The following is a 17,863-nucleotide window of genomic DNA, read 5'->3' on the forward strand; positions in this document are numbered from 1 at the left end:
TGTGTCTCTGTGTCCGTGTGTGTCTGTGTGTCCATGTGTGTCCATGTGTCCGCGTGTGTCCCTGTGTGTCTGTCTGTGTGTGTCTGTGTCCGTGTCTGTGTGTCTGTGTCCGTGTGTGTCTGTGTGTGTCTGTGTGTCCATGTGTGTCCATGTGTCCGTGTGTGTCCATGTGTAACTGCGTGTCTGCGTGTCTGTGTGTCTGTGTGTCTGTGTGTCCGTGTGTGTCCGTGTGTCTGTGTGTCCGTGTGTGGCTGTGTGTGTGTGTGTGTCTGTGTGTCCGTGTGTGTCCATGTGTCTGTGTGTCCATGTGTGGCTGTGCCTGTACCCTTCACGTGCCTGGATCGGTTGTGTCTCTGTGTTTGGGAGTGTTTCCAGTGTAACACGCTCTGTGTGTGCCCGTAGCTGTGTGTGTGCAGTGTCGGACACCCTGTGCCTCCCCTGTGTGTGGTCACGCGAGTGCAGCTGAGTGTGCGTGCGGGTAACCTGACATGGTGCAGGACCACAGAGCCACAGAGGCACAGAACTGTGGGAAGGCCTGGGTTTGAAGGGACCTTGAGGGTCATCCAATCCCACCCCTGCCATGGGCAGGGACAACTTCCACTATTCCAGCTGTCTCCAAGCCCTGTCCAGCCTGGCCTTGGACACTTCCAGGGATCCAGGAGCAGCCACAGCTTCTCTGGGCACCCTGTTCCAGGGCCTCACCACCCTCACAGGGAAGAATTTCTTTCTGACATCTAATCTAAGTCTCTCCCCTTTCAGTTTAAAACTGTTCCCCCTTGTCCTGTCACTATCTTCCCATGTAAAAAGTTGCTCACCCTTTTTTCTAGAAGCCTCTTGTAGGCACTGGAAGGGGCTCCAAGGTCTCTCTGGAGCCTTCTCTTTTCCAGGATGAACAACCTCAACTCCCTTTCTCAGGTATCCTCACCCAGCAGTGCCTCACCTCCTGGTTTCCCTCTGTGGTGGGGCAGAGCTGTCCCTGCACAGTGGCACTGCTGGCTGGGGGCACCACTCCTCCTGCTCCTGCAGCAGGTGATTCCTGGCAGGACCCTGGCAGGTTGGGACAGGCAGCGGGTGCCAGGCACTGCCCCCACCCTTGCTCTACCTGTCAGACAGGTGGAGCTGGCCACCTGCCACCGCCTGCCACCGTCACTTCTGGGAAGCGAGGATGCGGGAGGGATGGGTCTGCACAAAGGCTGAGGACCTGCCCATGGGTAAAGTGACCCTTGGGACCTGCTCCCTGAGATGGCTTGGGAAGGGCTCGCAGTACCAGGGGCCCTAGGAAGCCTCAGGGTGTCCCTGCCTGTGCCCAGGGAGAGGGGACAGACAGTCAGCTCCTCCATGTGCCTGTCCCCTCTCCTGCTGTGCTCAAAGAGCCCTTGAGGCACGTGCCAGGGCACCCTCCCTCTTAGTCCTGTTGGAGAAGGGTTTCCTGCACTTGGATTCCACCAACCTGTTGGGGTGGAGGAGGTGAAGGGCTTCTCCTGCAAACCCCGAGGTGTCCATCCGCCCCTGTCGGTCCTACACAGAACATCCTGGCTGCTGCCAGAAGCAGACCTGGGGCCAAACACTTTGTGTGCATCCTGGTGGGCTGGCTGTCTGCTCTGGCCTCGCTCCTGACAAGGCCAGCACCTCAGATGCCACCAGCTGGAGCCCAGTGTCAGACAGAGCCAGGTCTTGCTGTGCTCAGCTGGTACACTGGGAATACGCAAGGAGGGAAACTGGGACAGGCATCCCCACACGCAGGAGGCTGTGCAGACCCCCCAAAGGCACAGGCCACGCTGTGCCCGCTGTGTCGGGTGCTGCTCGAGCTCAGAAAGAGCCAAGGCTCGTCATCCTGGTGCTGCAATAATGCAGATCCCATGGGGAAAATACAACTGTCTCATCCCTCAGGACCTGCCCCCAAAGTCCCTGTTTTTGCACCACCACTATGGCCCAGGAGCTGGGCTCCTTCTCAGTTCACCCCACTGCCCACCCCCCGCACGTGCCTTATGTAACGCCAGTGGTGTTGGTGGCTCCTGCAGAGACTGCTCTGAAACTCAGCTCGTTTTAGACAGGCCTGGAGCGATGAGATCTTGTCAGACCCACCCTTTGCCCAAGAGCAGGCTCAGGCCTGGACTTGCTCACCTGCAGTCCTGAAGGCAAAGGCTGGAGGAGCGCCAGCTCTCCAGGGAGCCTGAGGATCACACGGGAGCTGCCACCTGGCAGCCACACAATGGCAGCCCGTTGGCCAGCTGGATGTGCCCCAGCTGAGGCTGGCATCCATGGCCTGGACACTGTGGCCACCAGTGCACAGTCACTTTGCCCTGGGGTGTGTTTTAGCAGCAGAGACCCCGCCACACAAGAGGTGAGTTCCCTGGATGAGGAGAGCCCAGGCAGGGGGATCTGCCCCCAGCCAGGTGGATGTGGAGTGATATCTTCCAAGGTTTTGTGTTGGGATGACCAGGACTAGATCCTCAGCTCTTCACCTCCCTGTCTCACCCCGTCCTCTAGAGATGGAGGGGGCTCTGGCACCTCAACCCCAAGCAGACCTTTGCCCCGGGGCTCAGGCAGAGAGCAGGGCTGAGGCAAGAGACAGGCAAGCGTGTCCTGTGCTCAGCGGGTGTGCCCGCAGCTCTCAGGGCACCACCAGCCCTGTCCTACCCAACGGGCACGCTGGGCAGATGGAAACCTCTGGTGTTTGTGGATGGTGACAGGAAAGGCTAAGGGAATATGGAACTGTTCAGCCTGGAGAAGAGAAGGCTCTGGGGAGACCTTAGAGCCCCTTCCAGTGCCTAAAGGGGCTCCAGGAGAGCTGGAGAGGGACTTGGGACAAGGGCCTGGAGTGCCAGCACAAGGGGGAATGGCTTCCCACTGGCAGAGGGCAGGGATAGATGGAATATTGGGAAGGAATTCTTCCCTAGGAGGGTGGGCAGGCCCTGGCACGGGGTGCCCAGAGCAGCTGTGGCTGCCCCTGGATCCCTGGAACTGTTCAGTGCCAGGTTGGATGGATCTTTGAGCAACCTCAGCTAGTGGAAGTTGTCCCTGCCCATGGCAGGGGGTGGAACAAGATGGTCTCTAAGTTCCCTTCCAACCCAATGGTTCTATGATTCAAGGGCAGGCAGGCAGGGAAATACAGCGAACACCACAGCACAACACACTGCATGGCACAGCAGGCTGGAGATTTTATTATACCTGTCTCCTACCTCTGCTCACCGACCCTCAGAATCCTGCCAGAAAGAGACACAGCAGGGTGATGGGGCTCCTGTCCATGGCCATGGTGGTGCTGACCTCCCTGGCCTGCCACAGGCTGACACACTGCCTGTGTGACAGCTCCCATTTCCTCCCTGCGTGCTCTTGTGACATCTCTGGCTATCAGCAGCCCTCACAACATCACCAGTGCTGCAGGTCAGGAACGCACAGAATTCTTTGTGGAGCACCCAGAGACAGAGACATTTCTTTTTCTGTTCAGGCTTGATGGACACAATGAAATGCTCAGCCAGGGGTTCCCCATGTCTCTGGCTTCACTGGGCATCATCGCAATGCAGCAGGGTGGTAGCTCCTTCTCCCAGTTCTCACCGCTCCCTTGCATCTTCTCTCAGGCATTTCAGACACCACTGCTTCTCATTTTCCTTCTCCCTCCACCACAGCGTTCTGCTCTCCTTCCTCTCTCACTGATGTGCTCCTGTGCTGGGATAGTGCAGCAGGGGAAGGCAGGGAGCTGGGACGGCCTCGCTCGCACACCTGGAGCAGGGCAGCAGAGGCCAGGGCAGTGTCTGGGCCACACTGGCTTTCAGCATTCTGGCTTTTGAAGAGTACCTCTTGCTGCTTAGTGCCGTGCTGAGCTGGGGCCAGAATGTACCCAGAATGGTTTGGTGGGGTAAAACACCTTAATTTACTATGTGTATCCTCAGTGAAAACTTGCAGATGAGCATGTGGCCATGACTGGGTGGGAAGGTGAGCAGCGAGTGGAGGAGATGGGGGCTCCTGGTGACCTCACTGTGAACTGAATCTGCACAGACTGGAGGAAAGAAAACACCAGCTCGGAGCTGCAGCCTGTGAGTTCACACAGCTCTGTCCTCATCACACAGCCCCAGCTTCTGCAGCTGCCCCCACCCCCATGGGCTCTCATCAAGCCCCAGGCTCCAGTCCCTGGAGCACAGGGACACAGGGCTTTGAGGACCACACATCATGACGGCTTGGCAAAGGGCTTCTGGGCTTGGCAAAGGGCTTCTGGGCTTATTTGCATGTGGCCTGCTCAGGAGGAAGCGGAGAGAAGAGCTCATGGTGCCTGATTGCCTATGGGAAGGTGGGAGCTCTCAGGTGGCGTTGGTCAGCTGAAGTGAAATGTCCGTGTGATGGAAGCTGCAGGAGCCCTTGACAGCCTCTTGGCATCTGCCAGCCTACCAGGGATGCCATGAGCTTGGCTGGGCCTTCAGTCTGTGCTTTGCCATTCCTGGACTCCCCAGCTTGTGCTCTGCCCAGAGACTCCATTTCAAGCTGGTGGAGTGCCAGGCTCCATATTGTGTTTGGTGGATAACAAAGGGCAGGGCTGGCCAGGAAACAAGAATGCAATGAGCATTTCTTTTTCTTCCACAATGAAACAGGCCTGGGGTTATTGGTGGCAATGAGGGAGAGAGGGGAATGAAGGAAGCTGGGAGACCTCCACCCAAGAAGACCCTTTTCAGGATGCCAGAAACCAAGGGCTGAACATGTATCCCAACCTGAGAAGTCTGAGACCTGGTATTTTCTGTAGGAGGGGAAGCATCTGAGCAGGAACAGGAGCTGGGGAGGATGCAGAGATGCAGCTTTGTCAAACTTGTGTGAGAATAAAGCTTTGGGCTGGAATCAGGTCATGTAATCAGAGTTCTAGAATGGTTTGTGTTGGAAAGGATCTTAAAGCCCATCCAGTTCCACCCCTCTGCCATGGGCAGCGACACCTTCCACTATCCCAGGCTGCTCCAAGCCCAGCCTTGGACATTTCCAGGGATGGGGCAGCCACGACATTTTTGGGCAAACTGTTGATGCAGCCTGTCCCTGAGGAGCAGGGACCAGCTGCCTTGGCCGAGTGCAAGCAGAGCTCTGGTCCCAGAGAAGCAGCAAGCACAGCATGGGGCCATGAGGCTGGGAGAATCCTTCCCCATGGATGATAGGGCAGCTTCTGCTTTCCTCTCAGGCTGCAGGGAAAACGCTTGGTGTTGAATCACCAAGTGCAAAACCAGGAGCCAACCATTTGGGAGCTTGAAGCCTCCAGTCCCATCCTGAATGGCCAAGCAAAGGATGTCCTAGTCCAGACCCTGGAAGCTCTGGCTGGAAGCAAGGGATAGGTGGGATGCACAAGTTGAAACACAGTGGTGACCACAGCGAGAGGGGAAGATAGGTGACACTGAACCGTGCCATAAATCAAACCCCTCCTGATGGGAGAGAATTTTCTAAAAGTCCTTGCAAGGAGTTTCAAAGATAAACAGAGACTTTTCCTTGAGTTTCAATGCTTCCAGATAGTTGTTTATTAAGTCTTACCAGAGGAACAGAGCCACCAGCGTGACCCAGGTACAGCACAGAGCACAGAAGGCAGGAGAGGAGTCTAATCATCAAGATTTACATGGCCTTTTAAAGATAATTTAACCAGAAGTTAATAAAAAACATATATTATTTTCACTTTCCTACCAATTATTCAGTAACACGACTGGGAACTGCGGAATTCTTTATCCAATCATTCCACACTACTTTTACTGCAAAATATGGAGTGGTAGGAGAAGGAGAAGAAGGTTTAGAGAACAACAACAATCCTCCATTTTGATATTTTTTACTCTTATCTATTTACTACAAAGAGAAGCCCAAAACCTCTAAATTTTTCACCCTGTGACAATCTTACATCGTAGTCTATCACCTAATTCACACCACTGTATTTTCTAGTTCTTGTCTGACTGTTGGTAATTTTTTCCAAGGTTGGAGGTTAAAACAGTGTTGTTCAGGGGGGTAAGAACCCTTAAAAACAGGCAGAGAAATATTCTCTGCACTCTGGGCTCCTACAATGGGCATGAACGGGCAGAGGCAGGTAGTGTGTGCCAGGGTGGCACCCTGCTTCCCCAGAGTGGTACCCTCATGCTCCCGGGGTGCTTCCCGATGTCACTGGCTACCTGCTGCCTCTGTTCCAGGCAACTGCACCAGCTTCCCCATTCCTCCAGTGGCAACAGCCATTCTCTTGTTAAACAACCAGAGAGCCCAGGGCTGCCAGACGAGCTCCTGTCAGCAGGCAGCTGCCCTGGCCGAGTAGGCACCCCTGGCAGCTACTGCTGGAAGTGATTATCAAAGAAACCGTCAGGCTGTGGGGCAGGGGGGAGGGTGTGTTCTGGGTGCCCAGGTAACTGCAGTCACCCCGGGAAGCAGGGGGCCTGCCCAGCCCTGGGCATGCCAGCCCAGCCCTGAAAGCAGGCAGCACCCTGCTGCGAACCCCTGGCAGCGCCGTCCTGCCCAGCTCCTGGGTGATGCAGGTCCCCTAGGCAACAGCTCTGCCCTCCACACCTGACCTGAGCACAGCCCTCCCCTCTGCAGTTCCACTTGCAGAAGTGCAGGTATGTAACAGCCCCTCCCTCACTGTATGGCCCCCCCAAACATTCACCTTCCTGCCCCCAGCACAGCCCCTACAGCTCCATCCACGAGCCCCCCAAACATTCACCTTCCTGCCCCCAGCACAGCCCCTACAGCTCCATCCACGAGCCCCCCAAACATTCACCTTCCTGCCCCCAGCACAGCCCCTACAGCTCCATCCACGAGCCCCTCAGCAGTGGTTCCACCTGCTCCACACCCTTTTGTCCCATGCTGTGCAGCAATTCCCCTCCGTGGTCCCCAAAGTGTGCGTGGTTGCCGTAGTGGCTTCCTGCTGTGCCATCCCTGAGCACTGCCCTCAGCTGCAGCGGCAGAAGGGTAAGGGAGGGTGAAAGCCAGCAGGGACTGCAGGGAGCTCGAAGGCAGTGGGAGCACTGGGAACCAGAAAGAGGGTCCCTGCCTCCCACCAGCTGTCCCCTTCCACACTGCATTCCCATCTACTCCGATCTGCTCGGTGATGGCCACGGTCTGGCTCGGCTGGAAAATCAGGTCATGCTGTTGCGCTCAGGGGCAGTTCATGGTCTGGCATGTGGGACATTGGACACCTTCTTGCTGGTCCGGATGAAACCTCTCCCCTCACCCAATTTCTCTGTTCTCGCTCAGCACATTTCAGCCACAGCAACCTGCTTTTGGCCACAGGTCCTCGGGAAGCAGTGGCCAGGGCAAGCTGGTCTCTTCCCTAACTGGGACCAGGGCTGAGCAATGGCCCCTGTGGCCCTTTGGGAAGTCTTGAGGGAGACAAAACACACCTTAATGCTGAGACTTGAAGGGTCCCCAAGATATTTCTATGGGGACTGTGTGCCAGAAGCATGTCCAACTTGGCACCACCTGATGGGAAAAGTCTCCCAACAGACCCCAGGGTAAAAGGGTGAGGGGAGGCTGTCTTGTAAGAAAATTGTCTTTTTCTTCAGTTCTTGTCATGGCTTGCCACAGTCATAAAATCCAGGCACTTCCAAAGTGAATAAAAAAATAAACAAATCATCTGTTTTTCATGCCAGTGTGCTGGGAGGCTCTGCAAGGGTAGCTCAGTATGGGCTCGGACGTCACTGTAGGGGTTACCCCGAGTGTGTGCTGGTTGTGCACATGTTGGTGTATGTGTGTGCCTGTCTCTAGCCTTGCTCTCTCTCCAGTCCTTCCTGGCTCTTCATCCCACAGACCTGCACAGATTTCACGAGAGGCTGCAGGATCTGGTCCCCCCACTCGTGTCCACACACCCCTGCCTCCTCCTCCTCCTCTCCCACAAGGTACCCACAGCTGGAGGACCTCAAGGGACGAGGGGGAATGGCTTCACACTGACAGTGGGTAGGGTTAGATTAGATTTTAGGATTCTCTGTGAAGGTGGGGAGGCCCTGGCACAGGTTGCCCAGAGAAGCTGTGGCTGCCCCATCCCTGGAAATGTTCAGGGCCAGGTTGGATGGGGCTTGGAGCACCCTAGGATCGTGGAAGGTGTCCCTGCCCATGGCAGAGGGGGTGGATCACGATGTCTGTGAATTCCCTTCCAAACCATTTTCAGGCTTTATGATCCACAGACCCTGCCTCTGCCCCAAGCCTCCCTCCTGGTGTGCCACCCCCTGAGCGGTGGCAGTGGAGTGGCAGTGATGGGCAGTGGGGACACCGGGGCACAGGAGGCGAGGCAGACAGGTTCCCTGCTGCTGTTGGAGCTGGTTAAACATTGTCCCAGGCCAGTTAGGTAACACAAACTGCAGCGGGGAAGAAATGAAACTGCTTGAGCAAACAAGGCGCACTTGGCAGGGCACCAGGCTGCGTGACAAAGTGCTCCCCTCTCACTGCCAACCTGCTGGGGTTATCTATTTACGGAGAATAAACACCTCGCCCACAACCCCAAACTCGAGGGACAGCAGCCAGGAGCACAGCCGGCTCCTGCGAGACCCAGCCTGGGGCTGGGCTTGCCCCGCTCCCCGCTCTCCTCCCGGACACGCCGATGGCCACCGGGACTGGCCTGGCCCCTCCCCCGTGTGCTGCTTGTCCAGGCAGCAAGATCGACACTGTCCCTGCTGCCACCCCTCCAGCCTGCTCTCTGCAGCAGCTCCAGGAGGTCAGGGATGGAGCTGGGGCACCCTCCACTCACTGAAGCCAGCAGACACCAGCCAGGAAAACCTGTTCCCTGGGGAGGGTTACGCAAGGAACCTGACGGAGGTCTGGCTGCAGCCCAGACCATGGACTGGCTCCAGGTTCACACCCAGGGATTGGGGCCTCTCCTTGCACCACAGGGCAGCCCTGGTCGCCTCATCCCAGCGTGTATCTGGGAGCAATACAACTTCAGCCCAGCATACTGGAAGGCAAGGAAGAGAGGTCTTCTGTATGAGACCAGGCAGCCCAGGGGGACCAGCAGGGCAACACCACATATAAACAGCAGTCAAACCCACAAAAACGAAGTTGGGTCTGGCCCATGGGCACCTTCTGCCCCTGCAAAGCAGGTGGGTCATGCCCTTGATGTTGCTGCAGCATCTCTAGGAGGATGCTCAAGCCACCAACCTCACACTCAAGCTGAGGCCAGGCAGACTGGGAGCAATTCCAGCTGCTTCAGCCAGTACAGCTCATGGGGGACAGCCCAGATGGTCTGTGAGAGACCTTGCTTTGAAGGGTTTACTGCTCTCTTTTGCAATGTGTCCCACTCCTGCAGGATGGGGGATGTTGAACGGTACCTTGTCTCTGGCAGTAATGAAGGGAACAGGGGCAGATAGGACAGGGAGAATGGTTTTAAATTAATAGAGGAGAGATTTAGATTAGATCTTTGGAAAAAATTCTTCCCCATGGGGGTGGTGATGCCCTGGTACAGGGCGCCCAGAGCAGCTGTGGCTGCCCCATCCCTGGCAGTGTCCAAGGCCAGGTTGGATGGGGCTTGGAGCAGCCTGGGACAGTGGAAGGTGTCCCTGCCCATGGCAGGGGTGTGGAACTAGATGAGCTTTATGGCCCCTACCACCCCAAACTGTTCTAGGATTCTATGATTCTGTGATTCTATGATAATGGCTGGATCCCCCTGCCAAAAATGCATCTCAGGCTTTGCAAAGCACCTTTACTGTCGAGGCAGCAAAAGCTCCCCTCACCCTCCTGCTGGTGGTCTGGCTTCTTTCCTTAGTCCCTCCAGGAAGCGGCTGAAACCATTGAGAAGGATGTGGCATGGCTTTTGCCTGGGCATCCCAGACCTGGTCCAGCTCCAAACTCAGAGAACAGGTCCCAGGGCTTTTCTCTTTGGAGGTGAGCAGGAACTGAGCAGTGCACAGTGCCCTATGTGCCTCCAATTCAGCAGGTCCTGGGCACCAGCAGAAGGTCAGGGTGGCACCAAGATCCTCTGGTGCCCAGCAGTGTTCAGAGAGACTCATTGTGGAATGCAGTGTGTGCCAGCCAGGAGCCACACAGGGACTGCTGTTTGCCATGTTCGGGGTAGGAACATATCTGAGAGTCTGCTTGGAGTTCAACACCCTGAACTCCTTCTTGCCACCCCAAGATGTATCCTGTGGGTTGGAGAGATCATCTCAGCACCCCTGGGACAACCTCCCACCTCCTCACAGCTGGGCTAGACGGGGGAAGCAAGATGGCATTGGGCAAGAAGGAGAACATGATATGTTTGGGCTGCTCACACTGCCAGGTCATTGCAGTCCCCCCTCCTGAGATGTGGTCCTTGATGCCACCCAGGTTTTAGAAGGAGCCAGAAAACAGCCAGGCTGGAAGATGAGCAAGCATTAATCATATTGTAGTGCCTGTGCTGCTTCTGGATATCCCTTCATGCGTCCCTGACCAGAGAGAGCTGAAGGTCCTCCCACAGGCCGTGACCCCCAGCCAGCTGGGGATGTTAATGTGGAGGGTGCTGAGAGAGACCCTTCCCCAGATCCCCCAGGGCTTTGCTTCCCATCTGCCTGCAGCTGGTGAACTCTGGCTTGGAGCCAGTGCTCCAGGAAAGGTGAGTGCCAGGGCTAGAATTCTAAAGGGTTCTCAGAGGGGCCAAGGTTTGGGAGCGGATGTAAGGTGCCCCTCCATGGGTGGCTTTGAGCCAGGCTGGGACAAGCCCACCTCACCCTGAGGAAGACCCTGTGACCCTGTGCCAGGATGACCAGGCAGGTCCAGGCCACAGCAGGCAGGAGATGGTGGCAGATGGTGTTCATGCCATGGGACATCCCAAGTAACACGAGCCTGGTCCTCACCATGTCTTTAAGAAAAACAAGAAAAGTTACAGGTAGGTACAAAACCCCAACAAACCAACCATTTATTCATCTTATATTCCCATTTGAAAAGGAGGAAACCACATGCACCTGCCGGGTGCCTGGCTGGGTTGGAGTCCCCTTCTGTGGCTGGCACAGCACCAGTCTGTGCCCTGTGACATCACTTCAGTCCAGCTGAGCATCACCACCAGCCACCACACACCCGTGTGCCCCATGACGCACACTCTCACACAGGAACATCTTACTCATGGAAAAATATATCTGTACATTCACTCTCTGCTCTTTTTGGGTCTTACATAAATTAGAAGCTCCTTTTGGGGAAAAGGCCTGTCTCTAGACACAGCCCGGCAGCTGGGCTGGAAATGCAGCACGGCCCTGCTGTCCCACATCCTCTTCTCATTGAGGGCCTTCTGGGGCCAGGTGAAGCTCCACAATGTTCCCATCTTCTCTCAGCAGGTGCCACACTGAGAAGCTGCTACACAAAGGGGGTCTCACCCAGCCCACAGGACAGGGGGCACCTTCCTCACAGTGCAAGCAGTGAGAGGGAAGACCCCAGAGCTGGGATCTGTCCAGTCACAGGTGACACAGACGTGCTGCTCCTCTGCCCAGGCAGGAGGTGGGTGACAGCAGGAGACCTGCTGGGCTCTCACAGCAGGGCTTGAAATTCTCTTCCCCTTTGCATCTGTTCAGGCTTTGAAACAGCCCCAGTCCCTGCAGCTCCAGGTGGAGGTAGGAATCCAGCAAGGGAAGTCACAGTTTGCAATAACCTACTGGAGCCAAAAGGTTGGCTCTGAACACCTCGGTGCTGGCAGCCACCCACACACACGAGCGTGCCCCTGCGAGGGTCGGAGTTCCACACGCTGCAAGGGGCAGCAGCTTCCAGGTACAGCTGCAGGCAAAGTTTCCTGTCAAGGAGCCCAGCTCAGGGCTGGCCCTGAGGGGCTTCTCAGACCCTGGCTCATCCAGGACTCCTACAGCTCCTTGTCCCTGTTGAGCACCTCCTCTTCCTTCCAGCCGCTGGAGTTCTTCCCAAACTTGTACACCAGCCGTCGCCCATCCACTCTCTCCAAGATCTCTCGTTTGTAGTAATATCTGCAGGAGATGGAGGTGGAATCAGGGCTCTGGATGCAGCCCCAGGCAGTGAGGAGCTGCTGGAGGGCTGAGCCAGCTGTGTGGGGCAGGTGCCCCCAGGACAGGACAGGGCAGGGCACTTACCGCATGGCTCTGCTCAGCTTCTCGTAGGTCATGCTGCTGTTTTTCTTCTTCTGGCCCCAGAGCTGAGCCACTGCCTCCGAGCGCAGGAACTTGAAGACCCCCTCCCGCCGGTCCTCCCACTTCATTAGCCCCTCATTCAGCTCAGGGTGGATCAGGATGTCCCGGATGAACTCCCACAGGTGGGTACCTCTTGGGGCTGAAAGAGGAGATTGAGCTGTAAAGGAGGGAGGCTCCTGCAGGTCCTTGCACTTTGGATCTCCTTAAACGGCCCTGCCAAGGCCCATGGCCCTTCCTCCCATCACCCCCACGAAGCCAAGAGCTGAAGAGTTCACATACAGTGCTTGCTCTTCCTGTTTTCCAGGCAGTCTCTGCTCTCCTTGCTGAGTTTTCGGGGCCGTCCCCTTTTCCGCTTGCCGTGTTTGCTGTCCCCTTTTTTGCTGCCTGAAAAGTGCTCTGTGCACACAGAGAAGGGCACATGTCAGGCTGGCCAGTGCATGCTGGGCCACAGCCTCCCCCTCCTTGTCCTCCTGGGGACCAGAAGTGCCCTCTTCTCAGGCCCAGGTACCAGGGAAATACCCCCTGAGAACAAGGTCGCCCCGTTCCCTCCAGCCTCATTCCACCCTCATCCCTGACAGTATGCTTAGGGCAGCATGCTGTTCCTTCCCCAAACCCTACTGCTTCCTTGCATTCCTGGTAATTCCCAGTACCACCACCAGCTTGGATCAATACCAAACACTGATTTCTGTGCCCAGGATTTCTGGTTGCAGTCTTCACCCACCTGCCACCACCCACCCCTTTCCCCCAGCATCACCACTGCCCAGCTATCCCAGTCCTGCCCTTCACCCTGCTCAGTGGAGAGAAACCGAAGCAGAGCACTCAGGGAAACAGACCTTTCCCTCCCTCCCAGTGTGAGGATGGGTGTTCAGGTGTTGTCCCTAAATCACTGCCAGGCAGGATGTGCAGAACTGCCCGGGAGCCAGCCCTCCCCTCCCAGCTCCTGTGTGGAAGCTAACAACTCACCATCAGGGAAGAGCTTTGATTCTGCAGGGTCGAGGTCGAGGTCACTTCCACCGGAGTCCTGAGAGTTGGGGCTGTGGGACATCACAGGCCCTGAGAGGCAAAGGATCAGGGCTCAGACTGCTGAGCATCTGGAGACTTTTCCCCTGGTTCCCACCGCTTCCCCCACCACCAGATTGCTGCAAGACCCAAACCCACCCTTGTCAAAACACTGACCTGAGACATCAGAGCTGCCTGGGGACATGGCACCCGGCAAGCAGGTGAAGTCTGTGAAAGGGTTTGTGGGCTTTAAGTCCTCCAGGGAGTCCTTGGCACAGGGATTTCCCAGCTCTGGAAGGGGCAGAGAAGGGAAGAAGGGGTTAGCCTTGCTGCCATCGGTATGTGATCCCTGGGGAAAAGGCTGGACCAGGGCTCCTCTCTTACCCAGGTGGCTGGAGTTCAGGAAGGTCTGGGAAGTCGCATCCTCTTTTTCCAGCAAATCAATGATCCAGTTCAGCTCGTCAGAGGCTACAGGGGTGAAGGACTGGGATTAGCAATGCCTGTTCCATTTGAAGGGGAATAGTGCATACTGGGAGCTGAGCCCAGCTGTGCCTGGACTCTGGTCTGTGCCCCCACACCCTCCCACGCAACCAGCCCCTGCAGTGCCTGGGAAGCAGGGGATGCTGGGCTAGTGGAGGGCTCTCAGCCTCATTCCTCAAGCTGCCAGGCCTGCAGATGGAGGAGACCTCGGTTCACTCACTGATCTCATGCAGGCGGTCGTAGAGCTCGTCCCCCAGGGGCCCAAAGATGAGGCGCATCTGGTCCCTGCTGCAGTGGCAGAGCGTGTGCCCATCCATGTTGCAGCAGGAGAAGTCGATGGAGCTGGCGTCGTACTTGTTCTTCTCCACATGGTAGCTGATCCACTCCAGCACCTGCACCTTGGTCCAGAAGTATGGGAGCTCGCTGAACCACTCCGGCTTGTCTGCAAGGGATGGAGAGCAGGGCTCAGAGCAGGCCGTGCCAGCACCGTGTGCCTCGTGTGGGCTGCCGGTGGCCACTGGACACCTGGTCTGGTCCAGTGGTGATCCTGAGGGGCACAGCAGGGCCCACACTTGAAGAGCTGTAGGACTAAAGGGTCCTTAGTGCCCTGCCCTGCAGACAGCAGTGCCCCCGCACTGCCCCCACCGCTGGTTTCGGTGCCATTTGTCCTGTTGGTGCTGCTCTGCTGGTGTTTCTCATGCCTCCCTGAGCACCATCACATGATGGGCCCCCATCACCAGGATTATACTTCCGAACTCCAGCTCCTGGCGAGCCCTGGCACCGTGTCCCCTGGCCTGTGCTGTGGGAGGAGGACAATGATTCCCCCATCTCCTGTATAAGTCACATGTGCTCCCAGCAGCCGTACCTTGGGCCACCCAGGGTCTCCTCCCACAGCCTTTTGGCCTTTCCCTAGGGAAACTGAGGCATGGTAGAAGCTGCTGACCAGTCCCAGTGGGACAAGGACCTTGCAGTGCTCTTCCCAGCCAGCAGCACTGCCTCACAACTGCCCCACTGCCACTCCCCTGTCCTACCTGTGCTCTGTGTGGGGGGTTGGCTGGCGGGGAGGCTCAGCCCCAGGCTGCTGTCATCCCCGAGGTGTCCCAGCATGTCCAAGGTTGGCTGCACCTCGTCCGGCTGGTACATGGCACTGATGTAGTTAGAGAAGATGTTGCTGATCTCACACGATCCTGCCATGGAGCTCTGTGCCGAGAGATGACAGTGAGCCCCAGCCCTGTGGAGGCAGGGGGACCCAGACCCGCAGCACCTGCAGCACCCCAGAGTCAGGCTGGGTGAGGTTGGGCCGTCCCTCCCTCCACCCATCGTCGCCTCTCAGGTCACTTCTGCAGAAACATCCACCCAGCACCTGCTGGTTGGGGCTGGGGCCTGACTCACCACCTCCTCAGGGGCCAGGAGAGAGGGAGGCTGAGCCGGAGCGAGCTGGGGACGTGGCGTCACTGTGCTTGTGAGGAGCCCTGTCCCCAGCAGCCTGGCCTCACCCTGCTGGCAGCCAGCAAGAGGTGACGGCAGGAAGGTGGCTGGCAGAGAACAGCAACACACAGCCCCTCGGTGCGTGGGGGCTACGGGCACTTGGCCACTCCTGAGCCCCATGGCACAGCCAGCTGCCCCGCTGCCCACCGCTGGACTTCAGCACCAGCGGCTCCAGTCCTCTCAACCAGTCGCCATAAGCACATCCCAAAAACTGCAGCCAGGACAGGACCAAGCCCCTGCCCGGCCATCACAAAAAGCCAAATCGTGCTGTCTGCTCTACAAACCCTGGGGGCTGGAGGGAGCTGCCGTCCCGCTGGCCCCCGAAGGGCGTCAGCTGCGGTGGGAGAGCAAACGTGGAGCGAGAAAAGACCAAAGCGCATCCCCCGGTGAGAGCCAAGGTGCACGGGGAGGAGAGCAAAGCAGCTGTCCTGGCCTCAGGGACGTCACCAGGCCTCGGCAAAAAAAAGCTTTGGTACCTTCTGTGATGGCAACTCCAGGAGCGGCGGGTAATCCAGAGAGGAGCAAGGGGAGACGGAGGCCGGGCTGGCCGCTAGCCACTGCTCATGGGCCCCGGGAGGCTGGTGCCGATGGGCAAGCCCTGCCCGTGCCTCTGCTTTTATAGCTTGGGCGGCGTAACAATCTGGCAGCCCGAGGGGAATTCCAGCCCCAAACGTTCATGCTCCCAGATCCAGGTGATTTGCATAATATGAACCACCGGGTCCCAGCCCTGAGCTGCCTTGCCGGGAAATCTGGGTTGGCCAGTTTAATCATTGTCAGAGCCCGTGCCCCACCGGTGCCCAGAGTTTCACCCACACTGCCTTCATGGGCTGTTTTCTTTGCTGCCATTTGCCAGGCTTATGTTTGTTTGCTCACAGCAGCAGGTTCGCTCAGCTCCTGCAGCCAAAAACACCCTGGGGTCAGAGCAGGCCCTGGGGCCTATGGATCCCTGCCTGGGGTTTGCCTGCAGCGAGGGAGCCAGGACACTGCCCCCGGACACTGCCCCCGGACACTGCTCCCGGACACTGCCCCTGGCCACTGCCCCCAGCAGCCTCCAGGCCTGGTGGGCAGCCCAGCCCTGGTAGTCAGCAGGGGTGTGTGGGTTGCCCTGGCCATGCGTGGGGCCCAGGCTGGGACTGGCACAAAGCAGGCAGAGGGTCTCAGTGACCAAGCAGGACACGCGCTGGGGACAGGGCTCAGGTGGGGACAGTGGTCCCTGTGGGGGTGGAGCGGAGACCAGGCAAGTGCCCGAGAATCGCTGCTCTGTCTGTCAGAATGGGTCGGGTTTTGCCTGGGGGAGGCCTGGGACAGGCTGCAGAGCCGGGACAGCCCATCCCTGCCGTGTCACACGCGCCTGGCACAGACAGGCACACTCACCAGGGCATGTGCCAAGGGACAAGGCAGGGTTGTGGGATGCATTTGGGGAATTACCTGTGGTGGCTCTTGCCCCTCTGGCTTTGGGCAGGGGTACCTGGGGCCCTTTTGTAGTCTGTTACTGCTGGGTTTAGCCCTGTGCTGGCAAGGGAGGCCAGGCCAGTCCCAGCCACAGCTGGGCACCTCTTTGCCTGGTTCTGGTACTTTGTCGAGCCAGCCACATCCATGCCACATCAGGCTGAGGCAATGCTGGGCACCTGGGAGCAGAGCAGACCCTGGCATCACACAGCCACCTCCTTGTCACTTCAGGGCCCTAATCACTTATCACTTCAAACCATCTCCGGTGACACCACGGTGGTGACAGACTGTTTCAAACATGGATACTGCATGTTGGCACGAGGACCAGCAATGGCAGGGGGGCTCATGTCCTGTCCCCCTTGTCACATCCCCCAGCTCCGGGGCAGGCAGGGCCCGTGTGCCAACCAGGAGGCAGCGGGTCCCAGCAGCTGATCACCTACCCCAGCTTCATTCCTCCGCAGCACAGTCACGAGTGCTTGGTGCTGCCAGGCCCTTTTGTTTCCTGGACACGCATCCCACAGGGACATCCCCGTGCCAGGGAGCAGCCCTGTCTGTCAGTGCCACAGGGCAAGCCAGGGCCACCAGGGTGGGCAGACACAGAGCCTGAACATGCATCCAGCCAGGGACTGAGCCCAGGGCTCCCCCGTGCCTGGGGACCTGGCTGCCCACTGGGGAAACCTGCCTGTGGCTGGAAACCTGCCCCTGGGGAAGGCTTTTCCACCCACCGCTGCAATGCTGGTGTCCCTGCAGCAGGGTGGGACGTGCCCACATTGTGCCAGCCCCTGGGCCACAAGCCAAGCGCTGATGAGGTGGCCATGTGGCATCTGGGAGTCTCCTGCCCGAGCCATGCGCAGCCCACCCGCAGCTCTTCCCATCGCAGGGAATCTGGGGGCTGCCTGACGGGGCTGTCTGGCACAGACCACCCTGAGCACCCCTTTCCCAGGTCCCCCTCCCTGCAGGCTGACAGTGGCCCTGAGGGAGGCACCACAGCCAGTCCGTGCGCCCCGGCAATGCCACCCCCGGTGAGAGAGCTGCTCTCAGTGGGTGATACCCTCAGCCTCTGATGTGTGCCTGGCATGACGGGAGCTCTCCAGGTCCTTCTGTGACGCAGCCTGCCCCTTCCTTCCCCTGGGGTTTGGGAATCGGGAGGCCAGTGGATCTGAGCAATCCTCCCCAAGCCCCTGCGGGTACCCTCCAGCTTTCCTGCCTGCAGGAATGCCCTTCCTGCCCCTTTGCCCACTGATGTGCCACAACCTGGGCCCTATAATGGGTCCTGGGGAGATCGCCGTGGGCAACACTCCCTGGAGATGCTGAAGCACTGTGCTGGGAGCTTGGGAGGGCATAAGCCTCTCCTGAGGTGTCCCCATGGACTCCCCAGAGCCACAGGGCACAGCAAGGTGCAGAATAGT

At 58.0% G+C, this 17,863-nt stretch overlaps 1 protein-coding gene across 1 annotated transcript; it reads right to left on the reverse strand.

Moving 5' to 3' along the window:
• Positions 1 to 10,785: 10,785 nt before the first annotated feature.
• On the reverse strand, positions 10,786 to 15,600 carry ELF3 (E74 like ETS transcription factor 3). The gene is made up of 9 exons (XM_068995869.1): positions 15,482 to 15,600; positions 14,549 to 14,717; positions 13,738 to 13,959; positions 13,422 to 13,505; positions 13,215 to 13,328; positions 13,002 to 13,091; positions 12,318 to 12,434; positions 11,982 to 12,177; positions 10,786 to 11,858 (listed from the first exon to the last, which is right to left on the reverse strand). The coding sequence occupies exons 2-9, from the start codon at positions 14,709 to 14,711 to the stop codon at positions 11,738 to 11,740; spliced, it is 1,107 nt and encodes a 368-aa protein (XP_068851970.1). The 5' UTR covers positions 14,712 to 14,717; positions 15,482 to 15,600; the 3' UTR covers positions 10,786 to 11,737.
• Between the last annotated feature and the right edge of the window lie 2,263 nt (positions 15,601 to 17,863).

The sequence above is a fragment of the Aphelocoma coerulescens genome, chromosome 26 (genome assembly GCF_041296385.1).
Source record: "Aphelocoma coerulescens isolate FSJ_1873_10779 chromosome 26, UR_Acoe_1.0, whole genome shotgun sequence".
In the NCBI taxonomy this organism is placed as follows: Eukaryota; Metazoa; Chordata; class Aves; order Passeriformes; family Corvidae; genus Aphelocoma; species Aphelocoma coerulescens.

Coding starts and splice junctions, on each gene's coding strand:
- ELF3 (XM_068995869.1), bottom strand. CDS start 14,711: ATGGCAGGATCGTGTGAGATCAGCAACATCTTCTCTAACTACATCAGT. Junction 13,329..13,421: donor CCTGAACTCCAGCCACCTGG/GTAAGAGAGGAG, acceptor TGCCCCTTCCAG/AGCTGGGAAATCCCTGTGCC. Junction 13,092..13,214: donor AGGCAGCTCTGATGTCTCAG/GTCAGTGTTTTG, acceptor TTTGCCTCTCAG/GGCCTGTGATGTCCCACAGC.